The following is an 11,301-nucleotide window of genomic DNA, read 5'->3' as shown; positions in this document are numbered from 1 at the left end:
TATCTTACAGATGAGGGGATGTTTAATGTTATGGTGTGTTAGTTAGACACTGTGAGGCTAGTTTCTTTGAAGGGAATACAGAATTGTGATCACAATGAGTTTAGTGGCACATCATTTCTGGGTGAATGCTACAACTCCAAGTCTGAAAGTTTCTCCTTTTGTTGACAACCAGCAGAAATGTTGATATTCAAAAGAAATGACTAGGTAAACCCCAACAGAATGGGGGGAAAGTATTTACACGACACACATATTCACCCTTCACATCCTCCCTTAATTTAGGTCAGGAAGGATGCTGTCGCAAGTCTTTAGCTCTGTTATGCTCTAGAGCGCTCCCCTCAGGTTTGAGGGTGATGAAACAGGAAGTGCAGTTGAACTTGTAGTTATCCAGTGACATGTATAAATAATGTATATGGCCTATGTGGTGAATAAAACATTATTTTAAAATTGTATTTGGCAATGGTGAATCGATGTTATTGACTCTATTCTTCAACATATGAGCTATTCCATTTATACATGGATATATCGTCCCTCTGAAAATATTATTTTGAAATGAAAACCCGGAAGCTGTGATAGTGGATGCTTTACACTGTTTCCTGCTTTAGCTGACGAAGAGGAGGAGGAGTCATAAACGACGGAGAGGAAGGACAAGAAGAGGACCTGTATTGCGGCTGTGATAGCTGCTGATGACAGCGCCGTGACAAAAGAGAAACGAAACACCATCCCGACCCCTGCGGCGGTTTTGGTAAGCGAGCAAAGTTTATTTTTCGTCTTTCCCGCTTTCAAGTAACATTGTTTGTGTAATGGGACGATAAAAGGAAGCAGGCTGGAGTGATGAACAGGCCGAAAGTCTGCTCCAGGTTCTCCTCCATGGGACAGACTGGAACCAAGCGCTCCTCTCTCACTAACATACTGTACGTCTGCTCGATTCCCATGTGGACATTTAAGGCTACAATAGCACACGATTGTTTCGATCATTTCGATCATGTGTTGCAATGTCCAAGTCAGTGACAGGTGCTTTGAAGTTATCACCGCCCGCAGCGAGGCTTTCAAACTGCTTCTTGATGTGATTAACAACCAAAAGTATGAATGCTGAACTTTAACTTGCGTTTTCTAATATCGCTGTTTGGTTAATATGATAGAAATGGATTATTTTCAGCCAGTTAACAAATCCATAAGTGCTTTAGTAATAATGCATGACGCCTGGGTGCTTTCTTACATTAGACTGATCTAATAACCATTGGTTGCACCCAAGACACATTTTGCTTTACAACCAGGCAATGCTGCAACTTAATGACTATTTTAATGAAATTGTAGCCAATGATTATGTTTTGATTGATCCATCAGCCTATAACATTTCAACAAGCTATTTCCTATCCTTACATCCCGATCCTGTCCTGTCCAAGAAGCTATTTCCTATCCTTATGTCCCCGTCCTGTCCCGTCCCGTCTCGTCCTCTCTGCTGCATCATCAGGCGACGTCTGGTATGACACAGCATAACGTTCTGTCCTCCCCAGAGAGATGCTGAGCTCATCCACACACTGACCAGCGCTCACCCACCCCCCACAACAAGTGCAGCACAGAGAGGGTTGGCCATGGCTGAGGCCAAGAGGACCGACCTCAGGGCCACTGAGAAGAAATGCTGTAAGTGGCTTGTTTGTCCTCCATGTGTCCTCTCTGTCCCAACACGTGTTGACCCAGTATCTACTACACAAAACCCTGAATGAGTCATAGCTGAACACACCAGCTTCACCTTAACCATTGTGTGGGTTATTAGAATACAGTGACATTGAATTCAAAGGGTTGTCTCTGTTGACTATAAATAAAGAAAAATTAGGTTTCAGCTAGGACTTGTGGAAATGTAACCTCTGGCACCATGTGTGTAAACCTGTGTATTCATCTTGTGTGTGTGTGTGTGTGAGTGTGAGAGTGTGTGTGTGAGAGAGAGAGATCTTTGGAAGTCTGTAACACTGTAACGAGTAAGCTTAACATTTATATTCAGTCAGTGAAATATAAAGGGGGGGGGGTCATTGTAACTTGAACCCTCCAGTATCATCAGAGGAATCTTACATTCATTTCTGCCTGATCCTGTTTCCCAAAGTTTCATGTTTGAGGAATGTCAAGTCGTGTTTAAACTTGCGCTGCTTTGGCAGTGTTTTTCTAATTCCATTTGTGGAAACTGGAGGAATCTGGGAGAATATTTTCCATTGCATTTATTAACCAACAAGCCAAGGATGCATTAGTAAACACGGTTGCCTAGCAGCAGGTCTGGGAGAAACATTAACTAGCAGTCTGGGTGGTATGATGGCAATGTTGAACAAAAGGTTATTCAGCATGTAGAAGCACACAGAGGTGACATTAGATCATTTCACAATCCCTTGCTTCCTCTCTGAGTGTATACTTAATGTTTATGTACACATGTGTACAGTGTATGCACATGCTTGTCCATATGTCCTCCACAAGGTCACAACCTTGTACAAAGAGGTAAAAAAGGACATTCCTTTTTAGTTGAAGTTTAAGCTGAGGGTTAATGTAAAGACACTTTGGATATGTAGGTCAGTCAATAATCAATCATCTAAATAGCAGTTTGTTTGTTTTGTGTGTGTGTGTGTGTGTGTGTGTGCAGCTTGGGCTTCCTACATGACCAATTCTCCCACCGTCATTGTGATGATTGGCTTGCCGGCCAGAGGGAAAACCTACATGTCCAAGAAGCTGACACGCTACCTCAACTGGATCGGAGTGCCAACCAAGGGTTGGTACAGAGCAGCCTGTGTTTTTAAGGTTTCATCTGTCTGCAGGAAAATACACATACAGTAGCACAGACGGGTGAGGAAAGAGAGCATGTTGTTGTTTTGGAGCATGGCTGTGTAAGTAAGAGCCACACCTGCAGGTAATGGGATGAAACAGCAGGCTGCATTCCTCAGACTGCAAGTTTAATTGCAGTCGGAAATATGACTTAACATAAAATGCTTAACTTAACGCAATGATGTGTAAATGGATGTGTGTTACCACCCCGCCCCCCCCCGACAAAAAACTGTGTTTGTGGTTGCCGGCTTGTGTTAAATGGAATGCAGCTGAACGGGCTCAGCAGCTCTAGCCGAGGAAGGTCACCGACTGACTGTGTGTGTGTGTGTGTGTGTGTGTGTGTGTGTGTGTGTGTGTGTGTGTGTGTGTGTGTGTGTGTGTGTGTGTGTGTGTGTGTGTGTGTGTGTGTGTGTGTGTGTGTGTGTGTGTGTGTGTGTGTGTGTGTGTGTGTGTCTGCGTGCGTCTGCGTGCGTCTTCTTGTTCTGACTGTTCTGACTCACTTCTCTTGCAGTATTTAACCTTGGAGTTTATAGGAGAGAGGCGGTGCAATCCTATAAATCCTACGACTTCTTCAGACACGACAATGAAGAGGCAATGGAAATTAGAAAGTGAGTTAGAAAGATTCTGTCTCTAAAAAGTGTTAAAGATGTCAATAGAAAGGAAATGTTGAGCATCCCATTTAGGTTGACAGTGAGACAGGAAATGGGAGAGTATCAAATCGAATCAGAATGTATTTGTACAGTCCAATATCGTGTAACACAAAGCACTCCAGTACAGGCCTGTGGAGCTCTACTACATGGAGAACCCTCATTCTTCTACAGATCCCTCATTAGGTGTGTCTCTGATGGCATTGGAGAGAGTTATGTAATGCAGTCTAACCTTCCACGCCTCTGTAGAGCAGCACCTATTGTTTCTGCACCACTGAACTCTTGCGATTCCCTCCCTTATGCTGTGGTCGGCATTTTGTATGATTCAACGGTCAATGTCAAGGTGCCCTGAACGGTGGTTTAAGGTGGTCCAGCAACTTATTAAGACATCTTATGTTGTGTATACTAATATCTACTGGGGTTTTCTGATGGATAATGGAATGATGTATTTGCAGACAGTGCGCCCTGGTGGCTCTGCAGGATGTCAAGGTCTACCTGAATGAGGAGGGGGGCCAGATTGCTGTAAGAACACGATGCATTCAACAAACTCTGCATCTGTTTTCCCTCTCATTCTACCTCATATCTAATTTGGCTGCTTCTTTCATGTGACAGGTGTTTGATGCAACAAACACCACCAGAGAGAGGAGGGACCTCATCCTTAATTTTGCAAAGGAAAATGCTTATAAGGTCAGAAATACTTTGTTACAGCATTTCTGCTTAATTAATCTGAAGAAAGCTTTTTGGATAAACTTGTGAATTATTCATGAAGGATTATTCTTGCTTTAGGTGTTTTTCGTGGAGTCAATATGCGACGATCCAGATGTCATCGCTACGAATATCCTGGTAAATGAAGCTCCGAGCCTCTCACAAACTCCATTCCAAGCGCATCCCAGTGTGATAGAAGTGCGTCATTGGATGAGTCATCTTATCAAGTTTATCTTTCACGCAGGATGTGAAGGTGTCGAGCCCTGATTACCCAGAGAGAGACAGAGAAAGCGTCATGGAGGATTTTCTGAAGAGGATAGAATGTTATAAAGTGACGTATCAACCTTTAGACCCAGACGAGCATGACAAGTGAGTAACTAGGACTTAAACGATTATACCTGTACTCTTAATATGATCTACCCCTTATCAAATCATCAAACTGGTAGAAAGGTCATCTAGGTTTAACTGTCAATTCTTGCTGTGGCGCTGTAGTGCTGCAGGGTTTATACGGTAACTTTTTGAACTTCATTAACAGAAAAGTGCATTTCCAGCCTTTGTCCAGCAGGTGGAACCCGGTCACCATTCACTTCCTGATTTGTGGCGCTGATGGCTGTAATAACACTGAGGGAGTCAAAACTAGTAGTAATTGGGGAAGTGTCATGTAACTTCAATCAAAACTGTAGTTCAGACGTCTTAAGCCCATATACTACATGACCTGAAGGGAAGGAATAGCGTTGATCTTCTTGTTGCGTCCCCCCTGCTTTGTTTTTGTTATGAGCTTTTGATACAGATAGAGCGTCTCGTCCCAATCAATACAAAGATATCAGTATAGTTCAACAAGTACAAGATGTCCTGGTTGAAGGTCTCATGTTTGTCTTTCCGTCGTCTCTCACAGGAACCTGTCCTTCATCCAGGTCATCAATGTCGGCTGCCGTTTCTTGGTCAACAGGGTGCAAGACTACATCCAGAGTAAGATCGTCTACTACCTCATGAACATCCATGTACACTCCCATTCCATCTACCTCTGTCGCCACGGAGAGACCCATCACAATGTGGAGGGACGAATCGGGGGGGACTCGGAACTGTCTGACAGAGGGAAGCAGGTGATTTACAAAGTCATCTCACTCTTACTTTGTCATGTTACATTGTTTTGTTGCTGGCGTTGTTGAGACACAAACTACCCTCTAAGAGTCTGCTTCATATGTTCCCTTGTCAGTTTGCGGCGGAGCTGAAGAGCTTTGCGGTGGAGCATCGTCTATCTGACCTGAAAGTCTGGACCAGCCAGCTGAGACGAACCATCCAGACGGCAGAGGAACTGGGAGTCCCGTATGAGCAGTGGAAGATCCTTAACGAAATAGATGCTGTATGTCATCTGTTATCTGTGTCGCAGGAAGACGGGCGCACATTGGGGCTATCGTAGGTTTCTGAGTGTTTACCTCATGTTTCAGGGAGTGTGTGAAGAAATGACCTATGAGATGATTAAGGAAAAGCACCCGGAGGAATTTGCCATGAGGGATCAGGACAAGTATCACTACCGCTACCCTGGAGGAGAGGTACAACGCTTTCTCAATGTTCCAAAGTCACGTTTTAATCCTCATGCTACACCTAGACGAAACCTGAACCGACGTAATGGATGTAAACCAACCTCTCTTCCTCTCTCTGCAGTCTTACCAGGACCTGGTCCAGCGGCTGGAGCCAGTCATCATGGAACTGGAGCGTCAGGGCAACGTGCTGGTCATCTGTCATCAGGCTGTCATGCGCTGCTTGCTCGCCTATTTCCTGGATAAGAGTGCAGGTTAAACACAACACAAACACACACACATACAGTACACTTCATACTTTTCCACTATTTACATATATACATCTAGGTCCAAAAAAACCTGTGTCCACTACTAAGAGTGAATGTTTATGGCTAATTACCCAGATAATTGCCCTTATTCAAAAATACATGATTTAAAATGAAGACCACATTTAAAATGCTCCCCCGAGAACTTTCATGTGTCTGAAATGATCTTTACAGTCTATATTTTATAGACAGTCTATGTTGTTTTCCAGTATGTGGCCACATACTGAATAAACTACCACTACAATACTTTAAACATGTAGAGAGCTTAGTGAGGTACATGACCCATTGTTGATTTAAGAACAGAGCTCTGTGTCAAATTGCAGCAAATACTAAATGATGTGTGGGTGGTAATCACACAACAAAGCGACACCCAGCACACCCAAAGTGACATACCTTTGACTCACACAGACGTACGTCAATCTAACGTTCCTTGTCACGCTTTATTTGTTGTGGGCATCTCAGTCATCCTGTAATGGAAGACGTGTCACTGATCGTCTTAAAGGCTTCTTGCTTTTAAACCTGTGTGGGGGCGACGTATCGCCGCCAAGCAGCAGCCTCACCCAGACGTTGGGGGCAAGCCTGGGGTGACAGCGGGGAGACGGTTCATGAAAGGGTTTAGAACATTTCACTTTCCAGCATCGCTCTGTGTAACTGAAGACTCAGGCCTGACAGATCCCACGAATTCCCTCCGGTTCCGGAATGCTAAAACGAGCAACTGAGTGCCTCATCTTCTTTTTAGCAGGAAAACCAATTCCCGTCAAGACTGAAAGATTTGGTTAAGGATTAAAGGCAGGCGTAGGGGTGAGTGTGGTGTTCTGGTTTAACCCCACCCTGGGGACCAGACCACAGTGGGCGTTTCATGAAACGATATCATTTATTTAGAATAGATAATGATCTGTGTTAACATAAGATAATGGAACAGAGGCACGGTGGAACAGGATTGTGTTTTTGGATACATATCACAGTAATGAGTGAAGAAGAAAGAGGAGGAAACATTCTTTCCACCATTCCCTAAAGGTCGTCATGTGGTCACGCATAGTTTTGTCTGCTGTGCAATCGTTTATGGAATAGAAAAACTAAAAGGAAACCATCAAAATATGAAGCCTTCACATTGGAATCTTATCATATATCAAACCAGAATGTTAGTTTGAGCTGCATTATTATGTGGACTGTTATTCAAATTATAAGGTGTGCAATATTAAGGGGTTTAAATTCGTCTCACGCTGGAATATTCAGTCAGGCTGCAGTCGGGAGTTTCATTTCATATTTAGAGGTACAGGTTTGGTCTCTCCCCTCCAGCAGCAGAGCCATGATAGAAACCTGTAAGCACGGACCAGACAAACAAGCACGTTTCCTGTTGAGGACTGAGGAGACTGCAGATTAATCAGTCCTCCTGGCTTAACGCTGTCTGGCAGAGGATTTAGTTTCCAAGGAGCACACACAAGCCTAAATATACAATGCAAACTCTGTCGACACATTTTGAATTCCAAAAAGACCTCAACACTCCCACCACACACCAACAGAACACTGGAGAGCTGGAATCATGAGGATCCTTCAATTCTGCCAAAACAATGCTTATATTTTGTCTTGGAGAAGAATAATGTAACTTGTAAAACTCTGACCTTGTCATTTACCTCCAATTTGACTTCATTTGTGTTCTGTTTCGGATTAACGATGGAACGGAAAAAAGGTGAACCCAGGTGTGTGAAATCGATGACGAATACAAAACCTACAGGCAGAAATGAGGACAGAGTCTGGGCGGGAAAAACACAACCCTGAATAATAACAGAGCGGTTAGAGCGCAGAGTGTTGCTCAAAATCAAAGTTGGAAATAGGCGCCGCCAGACAGGAAGGGGTGACTGCTGCAGCAGCAGCAGCTGTTTACAGGATAAACCTCAGCTTGAGGATTCTGCGCCCACAGATTCCAGCGTGGGTACAGCTCTCTGACTGGCGTTTTAACCCCCGCAGGAGGTTCCTTATGAGGAAAAACAAGTGTGTGTGTGTGTGTGTGTGGATGTAATTACGGTGCTGGAAAGCCTCACTCCTGATGTTTCTGTATTGGAACAGATGACCTGCCCTACTTGAAGTGTCCCCTGCACACTGTCCTCAAGTTGACCCCTGTGGCTTATGGTGAGTCACTGCTCTGTCCAGCACTGCCCCAAAACCTCAACGTAACCCTTTGCCCTCCCACTTTGGATTGTGATGGTCTCTTCCTCTCTCTCTCTCACTCTGCAGGTTGTAAAGTGGACATGTTTGACCTGAAGGTGGAAGCTGTCAACACTCACCGGGACAGACCACTGGTAAGCCTGAGAGACATTTTTACGATGTTTTGTTTGCGTGCTCGCTGAAACCGTCTCCGTCCACGTGGGTTGGAGCGGTTTGAGATGTGAGCTTTGAATCAGTACGTGTGTCCTTAAATTAAAAAAAAAAGGGGGAAAAAAAGCCCGACCACAGCACGAGTGTGATTGGACAAACCCAATTTGCCTAGGTCCTATTTTTAAAGCTATCAAACACACACACTCACCGTTTCACAGGCCAGACATCCAGTCTCCTTTTCAGCATTCTAAGATTTTTCCAGCTTTTGCTCCAGTGGCTGCCATAGAACTTATGGTGTTGGACGTAAATGATTGTCCTCTATCTGTTCTGTACAAGTACACTGTGTGTTGATAACCACTCAGTGCTTTGTGTGTTAACTGCAAGTCCTAGACAGAGTGGGTGTAAGAAAATAAACTCAGATATTTACTGAGAGAAACCTCTTGTTAAATGCGGTGTGAAATATCCTGTCTGCTCAGAACAACCACAACAACAACTTTTAGATTTATAGCTGTGTGTCTCACTCATTGGCTCCTTTTCCATGGATTTCCAGAATAAGGGCAGAACGGGCTTCGTGCCGCCAGCGTTCTCCCGGCGGAACAGCTTCACGCCGCTGTCCAGTCAGGACCAGATCAAGCGGCCTCGTATGTACAGCGTGGGCAACCCGCCGCTCAGACGCATGTCCCAGGCCCCCACTCTACCCAGCATGCAGTGCTCTGAAGCGTCGGAGGGGGTGGAGTCGCTGCAAAACCAGGTCAGTGAAGTTGAAGGAAGTTACAAAGAGGTTGTTGTTTGGTCAAATCGTTTAAGATTAAGGCCCAAAGGCCACAAACTTGCTGGTTAATCTGTTTTCCCGTCCAAACAAAGTGGCCTTCATAAGCAACCTGAACGTCAGGGGAGAGGATTTGTCATTTTCTCCTTTCCTACATTATTGCTCACAAAACTGCCTGTCAAAAATGTTATGTGCCTCTAAAAGTGGAAGAGGACAGAAGGGGGATAGTTCAGCTTTGGTCAGTGATCTCACACACTTTAATATCGGCTCATGTGCCGCCAGTGCTAATAGAAATAAAACCTTCATTTGCTTTGGTGTGTTTCTGTAACAATTTCTCTCTCTCTCTCTCTCTCTCTCTCTCTCCCCCCTTTTTGCACCCTGCAGGACTCTGTGAACGGCTTCAACACAGCAAACGACAGCGTTCGTAGTTGAAGAGGCGTAAACAAAGAGGTAGAGGTAGAGTGTGTGTGTGTGTCTAGCAGAACGTCTCATCTATTTATCTCAGGCTTTTCTCTTCTTGCTGGTGCTGATGACTGATGATATTGTAAACCAGCTTAATGTTCAACTGCTGCATTGAAACGCACATTCTCACAGATGATCACTTGATGTAGAGTGATAAGGATCCGCCCGAGTTTGTGTGTGCTTCGCAGTGCGTCGTCTTTGCTTCAAATGAATCTGTTTGAAATTGGGGGAAGTCGGTTAGTTTGCCCTGGCATCCGTCTCTACTGGTTACCGCACTGGAACATTCCCACTTCCTGTCTGTAGCTCTGCAGGTGGTGTTCTAAAAATATAATGATTGTGTTCGAAATGAGACACAAGCACGTTAAATCAAGTCCTAGTGGATCCTCTCATGAATTTGTAAAGGGGTTTCAGTCTAGCTCTGTAAAAGCAGACAGCCAGCAGCCACAATATGTCATTTTCCAATTTTTCTGTCCAAACACAGCTGTGCTCTGTGTTTTGGCTCTGCTATCATGTACCAGCATTACACTGTGATCATTTAGTAACAAGTCACACCTGAGCTGTAGAAAAACTAACACACTGTATTTCAGAACTAAGTGTTCATCTTTAGGCATTTTCATGTGTTTTGAGTTTTCAATACTGTAGTTTAAAATGAAAAAGCAAATAAGCCATATACTTATTGGGATTGGATCCATGTTGATTCACGTTTTCTTGTTTCATGAACAGTTTTGTGCCTTTGATTTTAGAAACCAAGGCATCGCTGTTGAAAATACTTAACTCCTTCTTGTGTTTTAGCTGATTTGAAAGATTGATGATATATTTCCGGGTGTCTATATTAACCTTTCATGTAGCTGCACACTGAATGTATATGGTTCATAAAATAAAGCTGGTTTGCTGTTTTTTGCAAGACGTGCAGAATATTTGTTACTTTGCCACTAAAAGGGCCAAAGCCTTTAAGCTCATTGGGTGTTTCCTTCCTGTCTGCCAAACTCTGTGTGCCCAAAGCTTCAGACGCACCATAACACCAACCCCAATTAACAAAATATATTTATGACCACGACTCACACTATCAAATCTGACGCCACAACCATTACTCCATCTTCATTCCCTAAGTGGATGAGACAGATTGTACAGTCAACAAATGATGCAGCTCAAGTGCAACTTTCCATGGCTCCATCTGTGGTAAACTGTGCTCCTGTTAGACTTTAATACTGACCTCTACAGTGACGCCACGCCCATGTTTTGTATACGATCCTGCAGAAACCTCAAAGATCGAAGCACGTAATGAGAAATTATGGATTTGGAGCTGTTGTCATTTTTTACACGTTCTCTAAAATTAGGCAGAGAGGTTGTTTGCAAGCTTTCATTACATTCATGAAGGAGGTTTTGTTGTTGCTCATGTCTGCTGGTTTCTTGGTTTGTTTGGCTGTTAAACAAGATAACTCTCAAAGTTATTTATCTTAATTCTTTGGCATTCTTTGAGGATCAATAGGTGCATTTTAGTCTGGATTCTGATACATTTGATTGTTATGACAGATAAAGCAGTTATTTGTTGCTATTATTACTTTCCTTCTCTTTAGGCCAGCAAATTATTAAAACACTTGTCTGTCTTCTAAGCAGCAGAGCGCAGGGGAACAAATGTCTCACATAATTAATTTTTATCTTACTTTCTTTAAATGACCAAGTTGTGTTGGCAGTAACAGTCCTTCACTGAGAAGACTCCAGATAAATAAACACTGATTTAGTCCCATTCTGAT

At 43.6% G+C, this 11,301-nt stretch overlaps 1 protein-coding gene across 1 annotated transcript; it reads left to right on the top strand.

The window, feature by feature from the left end:
- The first annotated feature begins 613 nt into the window (after window positions 1–613).
- On the top strand, window positions 614–10,453 carry pfkfb2a (6-phosphofructo-2-kinase/fructose-2,6-biphosphatase 2a). Its single transcript, XM_076167098.1, has 16 exons — window positions 614–740; window positions 1,514–1,641; window positions 2,624–2,749; window positions 3,314–3,410; window positions 3,905–3,971; window positions 4,062–4,136; window positions 4,236–4,292; window positions 4,399–4,523; window positions 5,050–5,257; window positions 5,371–5,517; window positions 5,603–5,707; window positions 5,820–5,949; window positions 8,068–8,130; window positions 8,236–8,300; window positions 8,867–9,067; window positions 9,470–10,453. Exons 2-16 carry the CDS (start codon window positions 1,593–1,595, stop codon window positions 9,515–9,517), a joined length of 1,563 nt encoding a protein of 520 aa, XP_076023213.1. The 5' UTR covers window positions 614–740; window positions 1,514–1,592; the 3' UTR covers window positions 9,518–10,453.
- The last annotated feature ends 848 nt before the right edge of the window (window positions 10,454–11,301 follow it).

The sequence above is a fragment of the Genypterus blacodes genome, unplaced genomic scaffold (assembly GCF_046128005.1).
Source record: "Genypterus blacodes isolate CSIRO-AG114 ecotype Tasmania unplaced genomic scaffold, CSIRO-AGI_Gbla_v1 ptg000156l_1, whole genome shotgun sequence".
NCBI classification, from domain to species: domain Eukaryota; kingdom Metazoa; phylum Chordata; class Actinopteri; order Ophidiiformes; family Ophidiidae; genus Genypterus; species Genypterus blacodes.
Note: the sequence above shows the minus strand (reverse complement) of the source record. Positions and strands in the feature narration are given on the sequence as shown.